This window comes from Lygodium microphyllum, chromosome 19 (assembly GCF_053477565.2).
Source record: "Lygodium microphyllum isolate KBCC chromosome 19, Lygodium_microphyllum_v1.1.10, whole genome shotgun sequence".
In the NCBI taxonomy this organism is placed as follows: Eukaryota; Viridiplantae; Streptophyta; class Polypodiopsida; order Schizaeales; family Lygodiaceae; genus Lygodium; species Lygodium microphyllum.
In genome coordinates this window covers 47,527,569-47,547,588 of record NC_141153.1, presented here as the reverse complement: position 1 = coordinate 47,547,588, position 20,020 = coordinate 47,527,569, and the positions used below count along the sequence as shown (strand labels likewise).

At 40.5% G+C, this 20,020-nt stretch overlaps 1 protein-coding gene across 1 annotated transcript in view; it reads right to left on the bottom strand.

Annotated features, from left to right (window-relative positions):
- Nucleotides 1-20,020, bottom strand: part of LOC148019832 (intraflagellar transport protein 172-like) — a 324,662-nt gene that overhangs the window by 26,315 nt on the left and 278,327 nt on the right. The window contains exons 35-42 of the mRNA XM_087700018.1: nt 19,076-19,222; nt 18,644-18,727; nt 18,433-18,552; nt 12,724-12,810; nt 12,261-12,395; nt 10,571-10,640; nt 10,408-10,478; nt 10,146-10,250 (exon numbers count right to left, since the gene is read on the bottom strand). Coding sequence (XP_087556144.1) covers nt 10,146-10,250; nt 10,408-10,478; nt 10,571-10,640; nt 12,261-12,395; nt 12,724-12,810; nt 18,433-18,552; nt 18,644-18,727; nt 19,076-19,222 — 819 coding nt within the window. The remainder of the gene's footprint in view (nt 1-10,145; nt 10,251-10,407; nt 10,479-10,570; nt 10,641-12,260; nt 12,396-12,723; nt 12,811-18,432; nt 18,553-18,643; nt 18,728-19,075; nt 19,223-20,020) is intronic.

Genomic DNA, 20,020 nt, shown 5'->3' with positions numbered 1-20,020 from the left:
CGATTGCATCTATAGCTTGCGTTTGGTGTCATCTTTCCAGGCGACAGCTTGCTCCATCAGGCAACAACTCCACATCTCGTGATAGTTGCTAGCCCTCTTCTAGCTTGTGTTTGTGCTCCAGGTCCTCCTGACACCTATGTTTGCTGCATCCTGTCCATCTTACACTTCGAGTGGTGATCACAGACTTGGGATCCATCTTCGGTGGACGTCACTCTCTGACACTTTGCTTTGCCCTTGAGTATCTGTAAACTCTTACATTCATTTACAATATTCATTCACTTCAAAGTTGTGTTATTCTCTCCCTTCTTCTATTTGTGTTTGAGTTTCTGTGTTTGAGTTTCGAGTTTTGCATTTAGGGTTTGAGTTTTGCTTTCTGTGTTTGTGTCTGTTTGTCTCTTTGTGTTTTTGTTGTGGTTGTACACTTTGTGTTTCCTTAGTACAAACCGTAGCAGTTTTCTTCATAGGGCCCTTCAATGAAATTTGTAGATTAGTCAATAATCTACACAACCATACACATTTCAATGTTGTTGTGAAGGCGTGGCCTTGTACTTAGCCTTATAAGATGAGATCGCCATTGTAGGTTGTTTTTTACTTAGCTATAAAATGCACGAACATACAAAAAATAAACAGTGTCTCCGAGTAAACTACCTAGTGTTTGAATCACTAGCCTAGTCTGAATTGATGTAAGCCTATAGGTGCAAGTCTCGTGCCTGGGAAATAATAAAGCATATGACTGAGTACCTTGCAAGTATCTAAAGATCTACTTGACAGCTTGCCAATGTATTATTGTGTGTTGCAAAGGTAAATAATACAGGCAATAGCGCGGCTGTAAATTGCAACATTAGACATCTCTTCACCATCATGCATGGACAGCTTGAGCCTTGGTTCCATAGGAGTGCACATAGGTTTGCAATCTTGCATGTTAAACCTATGCAAAAGCTTATTCACATACTATGATTGCAGCATGATGATACCATGCTAATTTTGGGTAAATTGAATCCCCACATAGTAGTGTAAACAGCCCATATCCAACATAGCAAAAGCATGTTTCAATTCAGCCTTGAAAATTTGCAATTTTATGCTATTTTGGTTTGGTGAGTAGCATATCGTCTACATATAGAATGATAACTAGCTGGGAACCCTTGTGAAGAAATACCCTAACGCAGAAACATAGATGAAAGCATACGACAAAGCATAAACTCAATAAGTCACAGTTGGGGTTACTATGAACACTCTGAAGATCTGAATGAATGAATGAATACTGAATATACAATGCTCATGGAGCAAACAAACTGTGCAGGGAAGGAAAATTGTACCCCGAACTCTTGTGTCTTGAGGACCAAGGAAGAGGTAGTGAGTTGGAGAGTGTGTCGTACGGATCCTGAAACACAGTAAGGTAGCCTCGAAGAAGTTGGACAACAGCAAACGCAGTAGTTGATGTGCTAGATTAGTGTTGGACATGCAGAGTAGAGAGAAAAACAGACAATGCAGTAGTTAGTTATGATGTGGTAGCCTACAGAAAAACACAGATTAGGATGATGACATGGCAGCCTGTATAGGCAGCCTGTTGCAGAAAACATAGGAAATTCTGCAGTTGTCTGGGCAGGGCAGCAGCAAGCATGTATAAATGCAGCAATAGAGTGCCCCATGGCAGTTGGTGACAACAGATGGATGGACAACAGAAACAGTCGGGGTGTTGAATTAACTTCTTGAACAGCCCCAAAAATGCTTATTCAATGAAAACCCTAAAATAGGGCGCAGTTTGAGAGAGTTTAAAACGAGGAGAGGTTCCAGGTCTTGAAACTTTCTATGAATAGGTAGGCTACCCTCCATGCAGCCCAATCTCGTTTTTGCTGGTTTTAGGCCCTCTTGCCCACACCCTGTTTATAGAGTACATCTTAGCCGAGGTTGCCCAACCTTGTCTACATCCACTTGGGGCTTGTTTCTAGTCTTCATTAGGCAGTCTACACCTTCTACAACAATTGTCTAGTAGTGTAAACAGCCCATATCCAACATAGCAAAAGCATGTTTCAATTCAGCCTTGAAAATTTGCAATTTTATGCTATTTTGGTTTGGTGAGTAGCATATCGTCTACATATAGAATGATAACTAGCTGGGAACCCTTGTGAAGAAATACCCTAACGCAGAAACATAGATGAAAGCATACGACAAAGCATAAACTCAATAAGTCACAGTTGGGGTTACTATGAACACTCTGAAGATCTGAATGAATGAATGAATACTGAATATACAATGCTCATGGAGCAAACAAACTGTGCAGGGAAGGAAAATTGTACCCCGAACTCTTGTGTCTTGAGGACCAAGGAAGAGGTAGTGAGTTGGAGAGTGTGTCGTACGGATCCTGAAACACAGTAAGGTAGCCTCGAAGAAGTTGGACAACAACAAACGCAGTAGTTGATGTGCTAGATTAGTGTTGGACATGCAGAGTAGAGAGAAAAACAGACAATGCAGTAGTTAGTTATGATGTGGTAGCCTACAGAAAAACACAGATTAGGATGATGACATGGCAGCCTGTATAGGCAGCCTGTTGCAGAAAACATAGGAAATTCTGCAGTTGTCTGGGCAGGGCAGCAGCAAGCATGTATAAATGCAGCAATAGAGTGCCCCATGGCAGTTGGTGACAACAGATGGATGGACAACAGAAACAGTCGGGGTGTTGAATTAACTTCTTGAACAGCCCCAAAAATGCTTATTCAATGAAAACCCTAAAATAGGGCGCAGTTTGAGAGAGTTTAAAACGAGGAGAGGTTCCAGGTCCTGAAACTTTCTATGAATAGGTAGGCTACCCTCCATGCAGCCCAATCTCGTTTTTGCTGGTTTTAGGCCCTCTTGCCCACACCCTGTTTATAGAGTACATCTTAGCCGAGGTTGCCCAACCTTGTCTACATCCACTTGGGGCTTGTTTCTAGTCTTCATTAGGCAGTCTACACCTTCTACAACAATTGTCTAGTAATGCTTACTTTAGGTCAACACCCCTTCTCAGGCCCAAAAATTGAGCTAGAAAGGAAGGCCAACACAAAGTGTTGTAGTATGTTTTGTTTTTACCCCAAGATGTCCCAACCCAAATTAGCTGGGGCATCGGACAAAGGGTGCATGTCGGTTGCCCAGTGGCCTACTAAGTCTTGCAAAGGTGATGGAACCACAATGAGTTTTTTTTTTGGTTTGTTTTTGTTTTTGTTTGTGTTTAAGCGTTTGTTTCAAAAATATGGATTGTGGTTGATTAACTAATGGGAGACTAACAGTCACATCCAATACCTTCACAAATAAGCAAGCTATCCCTACCACTACTGGGTGTCGATGACAAAGGAATAGGCTAAGGTTGTGGAAAGTAAATATGTTGGATATGTGGAGAGGCAAAAAAGATGAGTTGAAAGCAAGCTACAAAGCTAATTAAGCAAGAGAGACTGCCATGTGCAATGCCATGAATATGGTGGATCCAAAGTTGACTACTCTAAAAGAATAAAAAGGGATAAATACACACAGATGCATGTTTACAAGGACATAATGCCAATACATTGAAGTTATGCAAGAGGCAATGTAGGTGTGATCATGCTCATGCAAAATGCTATACAACAGTGCTTACAAATTTCTCTGCCCAATTTGATATGGACAAGAAGATAATGCTATTGCAACGATTGTTTACTGCTTTGGGATGTGTCAACAAAAGCCCTAAATTTTCTCGACAAATTTTTTAGAAATAGAATAGATTTTATACTTACAACCTTAGAATTTGGTGTAACGTCGCCTCGAGACGTATGTAGACAGCAACTAGTAACTAGGCTTTACCTCCAGATGCATGTCGGACCCAACAATCAGAAAAGGCCCAAATTTGTCGCACAAATGTTGAAGAAATTGCAATGTTAGCAATTTTGGTGGAGATTTATGCACAAGAGCTCGAATTGGACAAAAGCCCCAAACTTTCTCAAAGAAATTAAAAAAATTGGGCAAGTTAGGTAAGCCCCAAATTTCTTTGAAATTGGGGATGAGACGAGCAAGATGGATGAGAAATTGTGTAAATTTTTGAAAACCCCCAAATTTAGAAATTAGGGTTTTTGCATTTTTTTTTCCAGATATGAGAAAAATGGTGGGTAGGGCTAAGAAAATGGTGGGTAGGGCTGAGAAAATGGTAGGTAGAGCTGAGAATATCACAAGTAGAGTTGAGAGAGGTTGGGTGTGCAAGGCTTTGTGCAAGATTGCGTACGCGATTGTGATCAGGCTGAAAACAACTGCAACTCTTGCTCCAAAGCAACAACTTCTCTTCCAAAACAACAGCTCCTCCCTCCAAAACAACTTCTCTTCCTTTATTGGCTGAGTGGACTTCGCGTGGGTGGCACCGGCTAAGCAATGGCGAGATGAAACCCACATTTCTAGCTCTAATACCAAGAATTGGAAATGGAAGAAGAGAAAGAGAGTGAGCAGTAGATAGCGTGAGCTGAAAAATGATTGAGTGTACTTGTTGAACTGAAAGTGATAGAATGAATGTATACCCTTAGGTCTAAGGTAGACCTAGCCCCTAATTCAACTGAAGTCAACTAACTCTAGTACTAACTCTAAATGCGGTGACACATTTACTAGCTTAGTTGTGTCCACATTGCAAACTAACAAACAAGAACATTGGGCACTGCCTATAGAATTGGAAAAATCTAACACGGGTGATTAGTTTTCAGCCTGGGTGGTACATTGCTGTGTGTGCTAGATTCAACCTCTAGACTACTGTGTTTTGGTTTCTAGCTTGTTACCCTTTCTTATTTAGCACTCTTTCAGCCCCAATAGGTGGTTACAACACTTAGGATCCATCCCCGATGGATATCACACTCCAACTATATCCATTGCTTTGCCTTTGAGCATCTTATATATTCTCTCAATCATTAACAATATTGATTCATTCCATTCATAGTTCTTTTTCTTCTTTGTTTGTGTTTGTGTTTTTGTATTTTGCATTATTGTCTGAGTTTTGGTGTTTTAGTCGTGTTTGTACACTTTGTGTTTTCTCAGTGTAAAAGCTAGCATATCTTCACAGTGTCTTCGAGTTGGTGCTCTTGACCAACGACATGTAACCAATTCATAATGTCTTAGACTCCTTCTTGGGATCCCATAGTGTTTTTTTAGGATTCTCCATCATCGGAGGCCCCGAATAGGCATTATGGACTCGACAAAGAGGGTAATACTTCATCTTCATCTCCTTCTTGGCTAGATATACATTTCATGATAAACAAGGAATTCCAAGAATACTTGCACATCGGGTATAGTCGCAGCTACCGCTTTCCAACTCTTAAACACTATGCTCCTAATATATCCGGATCAGTAGGTGGAATTGGTGACCTCTTTGATCAGGGAGAACATACATCATTTGGGATGATCCGTGATCCATGTTCTTTATCACAGTCAGGCCTAGTATCAGGTTTATATAACCTTGTTGAGTTATTTGAATCGAAACTCTCCCTTTTTTTTTTCTTTTGGTACAAGGATTTGGATAATGATAGGTTTGAGTATGTAAATGTAAATCAAGGAGGCTCTCGAAGCAAATGTAACATGTAGGTATATCTGACACATTTGTTTCATTTGAGCACGGTGCTTGTAGTCACTTATCCCTCCATCTTTTGGTTAAAACATAGATTTTCTTTCTTCTACCTTCAATAACTTAGGATTGCACTCCACATTTGCATCCAATACACTAGGATTTGGATCATTTGTTTCAATTCCTAGTACCTTTTCTTTTTCTACACTACATGTCAGCTATCCACGGGAGAATGCCATTGTGCACCTTGGTACATCATTAGTAAGAATTCCACCTTTTAACACTGTGCACAGTGCCTTACACCTACCCACAAGTGAGTATATCTGTGTATCTTGGGATGGTTGTGATGGGTATCCCCCTAACTACCCTTGGACATTCACCACCCCATCCATTGGTCTCTCAAACGCAGGGATTTCCATCCTTTGCCTACGCTGCACTGTCCCTCACTCCACGGGTCACTCCCACATGGATTTCCATCCTCTTACCTATCATGTCCCCATCCCTCTGCTTGCCTTGGGCTCCACATGTTGCTACCATGCCTATGCCTAGTCAGCCCATACCCACTTTTGGATCCATTGTGAACACATTTCACATGCATGGCGGGCAATCCTCAAGTGTACTCAACTCCCCCATCCTACCCACCCTATCCATCCTATTCTTTCTTTAGTACGACCACATTTGTTTTGCTATGGCCAAGAATGCCTCCATGGATAAGACTCGGTTTCAACGAATCAAATTTCACCACTTTTTCTAACTTTATGCAACAAGTGCTTGAATCTTAGTGTCTTTGGGACCTAGTCGTTAGTCTGGAGCCTATGCTGGGTCCTTCTCACCGTGATCACATTGGTCAATGGAATGCTCGAAATGGCCCTATCCAATGTTGAGTTAATGCAAGGATTGCTTCTTGAGTTTCATTCTCACTTACAATACTTTCCCCTCGCATCGAGTGTTGGAGTCATCTCCTTGATCACTATGTGGTGAGAGGTTGAACCCAATGTATTGAACTTCAAGAGTTTTCTATTAAGGAAGGGGAGGACTTGAAAGTGAAGTTGGCCAAATATAGGTGGTTACTCTCCAAGTTAACCACTTCTGGCTCATTGAAGTCAGATGATGATCATGTTACATTCTTTTTAAATAAGCTGGTTGAAAAATACTTTAACTTTATCTAGCATATCATTTCGTTGCCTTGTTGGCCAACCTTCTATGAATTTGAATGTTAGTTCTTGTGCTACATGAGGCTACATGATCAACTTCACAAAAAGTCTTGCTGTGTCTGTTGTCTTGCTAGCCTCTTTGCTAATTAGCATCATCCTCTACATTAGACACCTTGTGCTTATGATAGTGCAGGTCCGTACATTCTCTAACTAACCCTTCTCAATTGGTGCCTTGGTATTCACAACACTTGGTGTTTCTGATAGTGCAGGTCCGTACATTTTCTGATTGACCCTTCTCAATTGGTGCCTTGGTGTTTACGACACTTGGTGATTAGTTTATAGCCTCCGACAAGTGATACATTGCTCTTTTGATTTCTGGCCTGTTGCCTTTCTACTTTCAGCACTCTTTCAGATCCGATTTGTGGTTACAACACGTGGGATCTGTCTCCGATGGATATGACACTCTGACTACATCCATTGCTTTGCTTTTGAGCATCTTGTATATTCTCTTTGTCATTTACACCATTGATGCACCCACTTCACAGTTCTCTCTCTTCTTTGTTTGTGTTTTTGTTTTTGTGTTTTGCATTTTTTATTTTTCGTTTTTGTTTGAGTTATTATGTTTAGTCGTATTCGTACATCGTATGTTTTCTCAGTGCAAACCCTAGCATTTCTTCATACCAAATAGTAATTTTCACTAAAGAATCCATCTTTGACTACATGGCCTTTATCCACTTATGATTGTCATCCCTAGTCATAGCATTGGCATAATAAGAGGGCTCACCACAATTAGTAACCACGACATAGTTTAGAGACAGGATGTTTCTCTATGGCGGGGTCTAGAAGCTCTTGTATAGTGTCTCAAAATTCGCTCAACTAGAGACCTTGGCTGTCCCCATTGTCTATCAATCTGAATGTGAGGTTGCCATGTGTGGTGTGTTGGGAATAAAGGACCACTATGCCTTTTATACATGCTTGGGTCTAAACACACCCTAACACTTGTACTTTAGTAATTTACCTAATTATCATAAAAACCTAAGAGAAGTACAACTCTTTGTACCCACATGTCGTGCATCTCACTCTCTCTCACTCACACACACACTCTCTCTCCATTGCATTGCTGGATATCAAACCTTCACTGTGCATAGACCACCACTAAGACCGAAACATAAAGACTCAGATAGAGAAGCAAAACTCAAACCCTAAATGCAAAACGCAAACACAAAAACTCAAAATTGAAACACAGAGATAAGAAACTCTTAAGTCAATGAATGCTGTAAATGAATGTAAGAGTGTACAAAATGCCCAAGGACAGAGCGATGCAGTGTCGGAGAGTGATGTCCATCGGAGACAGATCCCAAGTGTAGTAACCACTAGTTGGAGTGTTGTTGTGCGGGAAACATCAAATGCCGATTACTAGAGTGTCAGGGAATTGATGCGATAACATGAGAGGTGTTTGTTGGTGTAGACGGCTTGTTGGATAGCAAAATCATAGGTATTGTAGTAATGGCCTAGTGGGAGAGATGACAGCAGCCTGTCGCTTGGCACCGGATGTTGAAAACACAAGCTAATCAGATGCTATGATGATGTAGTAGATGGAGACCTTTGAACAGCAGGATGATGGCTCAAAACAGGCCGCCCAAGGTTGGATAGTGATGGGCTGCAGTTGGTGATGGCTGGACAGCAAATGGTAGATGGTTGATGGTTGAAATCTGTATGGTAGAGTGAGAAACCTGCACAAAAGGATAAGCCTGAATGGTGGGCAGCTTGTCTATTTATAGATGTTGAAGGGTGCCCCAAAAAATTAGGCTTTTGGGGGACCACTGGAACTCTCTCAAACCACACCAAATTTGCGTTTTTCATTGATTAGTTGTAAAGCGTGTTCTAACTCAACACTCCCAACATGTAGACATCATCATTGAGCTTTCTTCATTGCCACCACATCTGCATTCTGCTAGACAGAGGTATTATATAGTTGCTACATCTGTGTTACACTGCCAAGCAGGCTGCCCTGATGTTTGCACAGCCATCTGCCCCTACTCAGACTGCTGACATCATCATTCAGTCAGTTAGATGTGTGTTTCCAGCATTCTGGGCTGCTTACACTGCTGCCACCTACATCAGACATCAAACATCATTGGATTGCTGTTGCTGTTCTTCAGGATCTGGTCAGAGTATGACACTCTCGGAGCTGACATTGGTGTCTTTGACTCCTTGAGCTCACCTCATCCCTAGTCCTCAAGATTCAGAGGTTCAAGGGCCTTGTAGTATATTTTATGTACAGCATCATTCACTCATTCATCTTTGAGTTCTACTTTTCACTCTGTGTTTGTCATACACTCTGAGTTTCTCTCTCTTTGTTCAAGCATTTCTTCACAAGTGTGTGGAGATAGTGGCCAGCCTCATTTCAGGCATGCCCATATTTTGTCCTGGGCACCTCACTTTTCACCCATTTATACATTGACACACCTAGATTGGCATCCTATCATTGTCTTCATGATCACCTAGATGTATTTTATGTATACATTCACTTGTACAAATTATATATACACAGTTCTTTGGTTCCATCATCTTAGTTTTGCATTTTCCTCCCTTCTTTTTTGTAAGTTGAGTGTTAGTGAGAATGATATTTGTTTTCAGTTCTCTCACAGTAATAATCTCGATTCACTTCTCTTTCTAAAATTTCAACTCTGGACAGTCAGTTTAACTTAAACCGTTTGTTTCGAGATGCATATTGCAGAAAGTACTTTCATGCTATATGCCTCTTAGAAAGTGATTCCCACAACCATTGGAAACTGGTGCTTAAATCAGGAATATAAGGTACACTTTTGAAGATAGATGTAAGAGAGAGACTATCTCTTAGGCTCTAGTACCAATGTGAGAATAAGCAAGAGGATTGGCATGTTACTCTCCACCCAATCATCCACTTATATACTTGTATAAGTGAACTCCAAGCATGCATACCATACATGTGGCAATTCTCCCATAGCCATAGCAGGACCCTTGTCCTGACATGTACCTTAGTCATGGAGATATGTTTGTTGAGCTCATGACTAGGGAAAAGTCCTTGGTGGCCGAGCTACCTAATGCACCAAAGGAATTTATGGTCTACAAGTGGGCATAGAAGGGCTTACCCCAAATGTCACAGTAGAAACTTAGAGAGACACTCAGACTTGGTCGTGCATTTTTCTCAGACTACCGAATTACAGCTGTATAGACACTCAAACTTAGAGAGACACTCAGACTTGGTCGTGCATTTTTCTCAGACTACCGAATTACAGCTGTATAGACTATGCGACAATCAATTGTGTCACTTTTGCAAAGTAGCATTTCAAAAGCATAGAAGACATTTGGAAGAAAAAAAGTAAAGGCAAAGTGTCTTTTTTTTTGGGAAAATCCTTGGATCATACTCTCAAATGAAGCTTACAGACCTGAAGAATATAGAAAAGTACCTCTTTGCAGGCAATGCCTGCTTCATAGAATGCTTTATCTGCTGGTATATGTTGGATAAATCGTAGTAATGATATGGAAAGCTTAGCAGCTAGTTCTTTGAGACCCTGTCCAGCAGGTGAGCTCCTTGTGAGAAGTGTTGTTTCCAAGTAGTTGGAGTCAGAAATGACCATAATCTGGACTTGGGATATTTTTTTATGAGGGATTTATTCATAGGCTTGCCCCTTCCTTTTTTTTTGGTTTTGGGGCAGAGGAAACAAATACCTTTTGTTGGCAGGAAAATCGAAGAACTTTGTAAGTTACTGGTAGTAAAAGTATTTCCAGGTCGTGGAGTGCTGTAAGCATAATGTAGAGTACTAAACAGGTTAGTGTAGAATGAAGACATCAATCATCAAGGTACTGTGACTTGCTATTTGTGGCCTTGCACCTGTATGATTCTTGAGTAAATCCGAGCCTTTGATGCTTTGCATGTGGTTGTAAAGAAGAATTCTGAGTTCCTGTTCAATAACAGAAGAAAGTGATTAGGTTTTGTTATTCCATATACCACTAACTTGACAGCAAGTTGACAAGCAAGTTGAGAGAAATGACTACATGAGAAAGATGGACTCATCAAATGAATGGGTATTATAGAGTAATCGAATATGCTTCATAAACCTTAGTCAGATTAATAACTCTTGCTAGAGAGAGTTATACACATATATGCACAGGGTGTTCTCTGAAGCTAATTCTTCAATGAAAAGTGAGGACATTGAAGCTTCGGTAATGACACATTGTTTCAACAAGAGTCAATGCTGCAAAATACCCCTTCTCAGTTTTCACACCTCCTACAAAGGCACGTGCTAAAGACATTTTCTTCAGGACTAAGTGTTAAACAATCATTATGTTTTGCCCATAGATTTCAGCTACTCCTTGGATTGTGAATAGTGGAGCTAGTCATCATAGGACTCTTGTCTCAGACATTTTCATCTCCTGAGCCCTTGCAGCCAGGATGGTCCGTGTCGAGAACAACTCCTCAATCAAGATTCAAGCTCACAGTCAGATCAATTTTGCCACTGACCAAGGCCTGCATCTTGGTGTGTTGGATGATGTATACTATGTCCCCTAGCTTGGGGTGAATTTGTTATCCGTTCACTTTGCTAGTTGGGATGAGCGGTCTTCTTTATAGTGACCACAATTGAGGTTCTTCTCTCAGATTGGTTTAGTGATTGTTTGCGGTGAGGCATAGCCTAGTGGCTTGTACCACATGACTTGGTTTCTTTGCAAGCTGACAATTGAGGGCTTTGACTTCTATCGCTTCCAAGGTTTAGCCACCACATAGGAGCCCACGGACATTGAGTGTCTCTAGCATTTTGGCTTAAGACATCTTGGATACGACTCTCTTTATGAGTTGTTGTGTCGATAGATGGTTGAGTGCCTTCCATGCCTAAAGCTATCTCAGATATATGTAAAGCATGTCAACTTGGGAAATAGCAAGACAAGCCTGCCTTTCCTAGGTGGAGTTCGTCTAAACATGTGACATTTAATAAGCTGCTGAGGATGATATTCTAGTACATTAAATGGCTCCTTATGTTGTTAACTAAGAGAAGATAATGAAGCAAAATTTAGCCATTTATCTCTGTATGCTGATCTTCTGCATGTGTGAAGAAACACTGAGCTTGTAAAGAGCTCCGACTCTATAGAGCCTAACAATGAAGCCAGTAGAAAGTAGGAAACTTGAAGAACAAGTCAGGGTGACCTTATACGTTGATCAAATAGCAAGAAGAGCTAACTCACAACTCACTTGTATAGTCAAAGCTGAAAGCGATTTAAGAGAACTACACCACAAGTCCTTCTGAGCATAGGAAGCATGAACATGCCCTTTAGTTGCATGATGGAAGTCATTGAAGCACCAGGTGGCTAATATTGTGGTTATCATGGCTTGCTGTGGAGAGATTTGCAAGAATCTCGATGCATGCAAGCCCTCTGATAGTATCTATTCAAACATCTGTACATGTACTAAATCTGGTGTAGATTTCTCATACATATACTAAAAGCTCAGTTCCTTTTTAGATTAGAGAGTGTGTGTTTTATTTTCAACTTCATCCGTTAGATAATTGCTCAAAACACCATTGTTTTACCTGCATTGCATGCATAGACATAGGAGAATCATTAGATGAGTGAAGAAGTTTAGATGCAACATGTCCAAAGATCGCAAGGCCATCCATAGTATATGGAAGGCCATAACGTGACATCAGTGATATTGCCTCCAGCACCTAGATTTTTGAACAAAAACACCAATCATCTTACTTAAAACTATCCGGTTTTTCATGCAAAAACTCATAGTATACTTCCTTGTGATGTCATGTTTTCTAATGTCTGGTCTAGAGCATTATATGTATTCTTAAACATAGAACTTTCAAGGTTACTATAATAGCCATATTACTTGCTGCACATAGTATTTAGAAAACATTTGTCTGCATTGGGATCGTAATAAAGGTTCAGATTGTAAGTCTTAAACAATTATAGATGGGAGAAGAACTCATTATCATCAATATTATATTCCAAATCACGTGATTGGCTGAGCTACTTATTGATTTGTACATTGGAGTTTTCCAAGCAATATGCTGCATGACGGATAGAGAAGTGTTTTTGTACTTCAAGGTCCATTTGTCGTGAAAGTTCATGAACCTGAACAAAGACACACAATGAAGCCAAATGAGGCCTTCTGTAACAGCCAATCTGTCTACTGTGACAATACTATCTAACACATGAATCAGATATCTCTTAACATGAAAGTGACCAATCTTTTTAATCACTTTCCTATTTCATTAGGCATGCAACAAGACAAAAGAGAGATGTTTGAAAGAGACCTGAATTGGTCCATTTTTTGCTGATAACAAGCATTTCATTGAGTATGAAAATCCTCTAACAAGAAAGTACTTGTATACTGCTACAGCTAATAATACAAGAGCTGTACAACTAGGGTCCATAAAAGACTATTGGCTGCAACTAGGAGAGTCTCGATGTGTGGTTTTGTTGTCTGTCAAAATGTTTAACATCAAGTTGTTGGATAATAGTGTTAGTTATTGAATACTTCGACGTGTAAACATACCTTAGTGTGTGTTAGTATGTATGTGTAGGGTGAACACTCCTTACACCACTGAGCATTTGAGAAGGGTCACAAGGTTGGGTGTATACCTTATCCTATATATTGAGGCCCTATCATTTGCCGTTTCATATCACACATCACATGAATCTATCTCTTTTAGTTCTGCCTTGGACTTGCAAGTCTCTCTCTTTTTCTCTAATGGAAATGGCTGTTAAACAAGCAAAGAGTCTGAGATTGTTGGCCATAGATCATAGTAACCTTTAGGCACATGAAAGTTACTTTACATGGAATGGAAGGACCTCAAAGTAGTGCTTGAGAGGTCTAAAGCATCAATTGGGGGCAAGCTTCTTGTTATGCATCCCAAGAAACAATTTCCGAAGTAGTCAAAATTGCAGCTCGCAAGGAATTGCCTGATAGTTGATTCTCCAGGGGATTCCAAGAGGACTTCTTGAGGACCATGTACCAAGAGTGAACAAGGTGGACTAATAGTGGGAAGGATTTCAGTCGTATGGGCTAGTCAACATTAAGCGCATGTATGTCTTCCAAAATAAATCTAGCAATGGCAACCCAAGGCCATTGGTTAACACACATGGCAATGAACAAAGTCATCAGAGGGCTGTCATGCGTCTCCATGTCTAAAATTGCATTACCCCCCATTGGCTTAGGTGTACAAAGATGATCCCATGAAATCCAAGTAATGCTAGAATGTGTAGAATTCTTTTTCCACAACATGAAGCAGTTGGAACGTGTGGCTTCCTGCAAGGTAGTCTTTGACGAGGTCAGCAATGGTTAGTAATATGAGATAATGGGCAACGTAGTCATTTGGGCAACTTCGAGCCACAGATGGAAAGGCTTTGCCTATGATTTCCAGTAAACAGATTTGTCCACAATACGAGCTGAAATCCAATCAAGCATTTGCTTGGGCAGCACATGTACACCCATAGGATATCCCAAGTTTCTTGTAATGCTGCCTTGCATTGCCATCTTTTCTTGCCAATCCAATCTTTGTTTTCGTAATCAAGCAGCTACCCTAGTGGTAAGCCACTTATTCTATTAACCCATTGACCCGGGTTCAAATCTCCCTTTTTCTACACCTATACAAAATGACCATGCAGAATTAGGAGTTGAACCTAAGACCTTCTGGTCACCACTCATTCAACTTGACCAACTAAGCTACATCTGTTTGGTCATGCCAATCCAATCTTTTTTTTTGTGATGGGTTTTATATATTAATTATGAAAAAAACAAGCACAAGATTGACAAGATACAGGGCGGCTCTAGGCCATCTTGTATGAACCAGATACAAGGGATTCAGTAACTATAAAAGACAAGTGTGCAAGAGGCACAGTGGGACTAGGCAAACACAAAGGTTCAAGAAGTTTGATGAGATTTTGTTGCACGAGCTTGGGCCTTTGCTGCAAATGTTTCCATACACCATCTCTCTCTCTCTCTCTCTCTCCCAAAAAAAAGTTGTATTCCCCATAGTTTTTGGTTATCACTATTAGGCTCCAACACCCAACAGTAGTATTAGAGCCACTGCTGCCTTCAACATCAATGACAGTTCCTACTGAACTTGCTGTCCACTTGTCCCTTGCCCCCTTTCCAAATTTGTTCATTGCCTAACTATTAGTGCCATGCCAACCACTAGCCAGGTTGCCTCTAGCATTTGCAGTTGTTCCATTGCTGATGTGCCAGTCTGCAAGAGCCCTACCTTATGGATAGAAATATTTGCACCCAATATCTATGCTTCCTTCTATCGCTCTTGTGACACTAGTTGTTTTCACCTGCACACCATCTTCTAGCCACTGCGCACCCTGCAGTCTGACATTGTTGCCTATATTGCCTTGTGGTACCCTATACAACCTTGCGTCACCACTTGTCTTTTGGCATTTGGCAGCCACCCAAGCATCGCCCTTGCCCTATTTAATTGCGGTCTGGCTGGGCCATCTAGCTGCTCATGGTCAATTGCTTCACAAACATCGCCGCCTAGTGCTGCCTCAATTTTAGACATCCACCAGTTGCCACCATTGTCCAAGCAACCTCCGGTTGGCGTTGTTCTTGTGCCCACCACTTTACCAAGGTAGCAGCATGTTCTAGCGATAGCTCTTCTAGGAAGTCGACTTAGTTGGGAACTCTTTGTTGCTTCTCAATCACCCTCAGGTTCTATCTTGACTATAGTAGACCTTTCATCTGCCCTTCTTGTGTTACCATTAGCACAATGTTGTCTTCCATTAGCATGTTAAAGTATGGGAAAAGTATTCAGGCATTGGGTTTGTAGTGTGGAACTTGAAGATTAAATTCAATTTATCCTTATGAGAGAAGGCACATGGAAGGTAGTTTGTACACCCAAAGTTGTTTGGCAAAATGTTGGATTCCATCAAGATTTATTAGAAATGAATGAGAGTGTGTTGGGCTATCATTGAGCTTGGTCTCTTAGACACTCTTCTTGTCATCTTTACCTTAGGGCCAAAAAGGTACGGGAAACTTTTGATACCACTAAAGATGCAACTTTATAGTCTTCCGTATACTCCATCAAACACCCTCAAGCAACATTTAGATGGCTTCTCTTCCAACAACTTGTAAAGGTAAGCTCTCATACCATGTAAAAAGAAACGGTAGGGTTTGCAGGGAGGAACATAGGATGTGAGTGCAAACACTATGACACAGAAGTTGGAACTATAAAATTCGAACAAAATAATGAATCTTGAATAATGCTGATACAATGTAGGAGCAAGCCTCATGGTTTTGTCTCTCTAGGACTGGTTTTGAGGTGAGCAGAGTTGAGTCGATGACACCAAGTCTCAGAGAACACATTGGTTGATGGTGGGCAGCCATAGAGGGAGACTGGAGTGCAGCACAGTCCTAAGGAGCTATTAGTGATGAAGAAGATGTAATCTCTCTGGAATGATGGCTGCCAACTAGAGGAGCAAAATGGAAAGTGCTGATGAAGAAATCTGTTCGAATGATTGGTTGCAATCAGGTGACTGCTGTGCAGCCATTTAGGAGAGGAGAACGTAGATGTAGGCTGCTGATGAAGGATGGCTGCAGCAAAACTCAGGGGTTGATGATGGTGGTGACAACACCCATGACTGAATGTTGAGCAGCCAAAATGGGCAGCAAACATAGAGTGGGAAGCTGTTGGATTAGAAAAGACAGATGGGCAGCAAACTCTGACTAAGTGGTAGGTTGGATGGTAGGCTGAGCGGCAGCCAACTGTCACGGGTGATCCTCCAGCTGATCAGGCAGCAGCTTCAAACAGCTCCAAGCATGGGCAAGAGCAGTAGCACCTCTAGTAGGCAGTATCTGCTGGGCATCAGAGTAGGCTAGAAATCCACCAGAGATCACATCAATCTATCTCTTTCTTTTTTCCTGTAATGAGTAGTTATATTAATCACATAGAAATACAAGAGGCACAGCAAAGTAGCAAAAGAGACTGCTGTATGTTGTAACTGACTCTCTATATATCAACTCTTATCAAGATGTATTGCCCCAATGATTGGAATTAATTTGATGCTCATATACCTTAAAATGCAAATTGTATTATTTGAGTGTTTCAAACTATGTTTAAATGTGCATTTTTAAATTCAAGGATGGCCAATGGGAAGAATGCCTTGTAATTATACTTGGGTCATCATTGATGAGATGTCCAAGAGAAATTAAAAGTTTTGTCGAGCTGTCAGATCGACTAGAAAACCTAAATGACGAACACTTTTTCACTTGCGTAATCACATTGACTAGAAGCTCATATAATGAGTGGTTTCGGAAAGCAAAACTAGATGGTCATGATCAAATAAACAAACCATGAACTGGCGGACCTAGAAAATTAAGCTCTTTAGAATCTAAATTTGGTGACTTCTAAAGTTTAGAAGGTTACTATTTTTGGAACTTCCATCCAAATGGAATTGTGATGCCTATTAGTGCTGTTCACTAGTAGGAGGCTTGGACATGCATGTAGATTTCAACAAAGCCCTATGGTGTGACAAAAAGAAGTATCCACTTTCCAATGCTTGAGTATAGTGTAATGCCACTTGTCTTAAACATATTGCATCATGCTTAGAATTAACACAAATGTCCTCATCAACAGGCATACACACACTGCTTTGCCAAAAGTAGACCATTTTTGATGGAATATGTTTCTACTTTCTTTCTTGGTGGCCAGAATACAGGTGTCTGCACAGCCATGCTTTGCAGGCTACTTGGTCCATCTTGGACCCAAATCCCATCACAATGACAGTGAAAAGAAGTCAGTCAAGAGTGTCAAGAATGAACTTGTGACAATGAAGTTTTGACAAGCTTAATGAACTTCTGGAAAAAAAGTGGTTGAATTCTAGTTCTAGCATGAATCTGAACCTTTTGAAGATCCGTTTGGGTATCATTGACTCACATGAGAAGTCTGAGATTCAAGAACCCTATGTGAGAGAATTCACATGTCAAGAGTGCTGAATCAACTGAAAAGGTAGGACTATAAAGTTAAGAGTGTCCATTTTGGAGACGGATATGGCATTTGCAAAATAACCTGCTTGAGAGGGCATTCCACGTATGCCTCTCAGTCTTTTACAGACCGAAAAGGAGGTTCCCTGTGAAATATGGATGCGTCAAATAAGGCTACTGCAAGATGGTACTGTAATTGCCATAGCGATCTCATTGGTTTCCCTTGGGCCAAGCATGTAAAGCTGCTAGGAAATGAGATGGCTATCAGGCATGAGACTTATCTTGAAGCCAATGCACATCTACAGATAGTGGAAACCCATCAAATGAATATGATGTGAGCACCCATTTTATGGTAGTAATGGAGGCTATAATGCCCTCTATGGTTTACCTCCTACTGAATATGTTTAGTACAGTAGGTACAACTTATGTTTAGATGAGGTGTAGATGTCCCATCTGTAGGGGAACGACATGTCTAGGAAGCGTCTGATGCAAGCTACAGGGAACCTTCTGTAACCAAGCCAAGTGCGAAGTTAAGTGAAATTTTCTTGGGTCTAAGCTGCCATCCAATCTCCTCTAAAAGTCAGCTAGGAAATACAAAGAGACACCATGTCTATCCCAATGTTGGGTAGCAGCTATGATCCTGCTCATTTGTATCCTTCTCAACCTGGTTTTATCATAGTGTTTCATCTGCATGTTCTGTGTTTCACTTTATGTGATTATTTAAAGTTGTATTATGTTTCTATTTTATGAGGGACAGAAATTAATGTTACCTTGTCCCATTCTTCTTTCTGAGCATACAGCTCAAGTGCCTCTGGTATTCTTCCAATGTTAACAAGCAACCCTGCTTCACCCTTGTTCAATAAATGCTCCTTGTGAAGGTGTTCGATATGCTGGGCAGAGTAACACAAACAAAAGGTGGTTCATGATAGTTTATATGCCTTTAAACTGAGAAAGTTGCATGCCTGAAAACATGAATCACACCTGAATAAGCTGCTGCTGTCCAAAAGTCGCTGCAACTTTTCGTGCTGCTTCCCAATAACCACCCATGATGTAAAATTCTGCGGCCTGGAAACATTGAATGCATTGTGAGACTTGGAATGTTGTTTAGCTTTCCGACAGAAGTAAACTGATTTCAAATCTTCACTATAGCTGTTTAAATATGATATGCCTTTTATGTAATACATATATTTTTAAAGCTACTAAAACATATTCCAATGTCAAACTATCAAAACATCAAGCAGTTACATCCACAACACAGAATAATACCAGGTCACATGACTGTTTCACAGAATGCCACATATGAGATAATTTTTCATGAAAATGAACCTCAAAGTAAAAGAACCATGTTTGGAGAAAACTTTAACAATTTGTTAAGCCTTAAGATTTGGAAAGCACTTAAGATTGCTTCCATACTTCCTTATGATCATCATACTCCAAATGCAGCTCTGCAGCTTCCTTGAATTGTCCAGCTCTTACAAGTTGTTCAGCTACAGCTTTAAGTACTTCTGGTAGTCGATTTTCTGCACATTCTTTGGCCAAATCCAGTGCTTTGTGCCACACCTTTTTTATCAACACCTTATGGTTACAGAGCTTGAATGGAAGATTGTAAGAGATAATCATACAAGTAAGATGACATTTTCTGTTGGGTTTTTCCTGTCTGAAAACTTATTAATTGAAGACGTATCACTTGAAGGGTTGTGAATCTAGTGTCAAATCAAATTGTTGCAAAGTTTACAATGTTCTCTCTTTAACCTTATGTTCACCCCGTTATAAAATATGACTCACCTTTATGAAGACAGTTATTCAATGATAGCGTATTTTGCTTTCCATTTTATATTGAAGGTTCATCAAAATTCAACCAAAATTTTCTGTGAAAACATGTCGAATACACCCATTTCAAGCAAAATTTTTGATTATTGGTCCAGATAAGAACAGGACATGCACTGGACATGACAATCCGCAAGAACACAAAAGAGCTGTCCATTTGGCCATACTTCCGGTCTTTGGCACATAACAATATTTGCTGCAAATTACTCTATTCCAGCACTGCACAGCTGTTCTTGCACCTAACCCTAGCAGGTCAAGTCTTGGTCACCGAGCAAATTCTTCCCACAATGTGGTACACTGTTTGATGGATTCCCTCTTGCTCCTGAATCAAATAAATGAAGTGGCCGATGTGATGGTCTGGAGAAGATGGTTGTCCATCAGCATGGGAGAATTACTGGAAGGATCTAAAATTCTCGTGTGATGACGTATTCCACTCTCCACTTTTATGTGGCCTATGGATCCTCTAAGTCTGATGGATTTTATAGGCCCACAGGCCTTATCATAGCTGTTGGATAAGTTGTTTGCAACTAC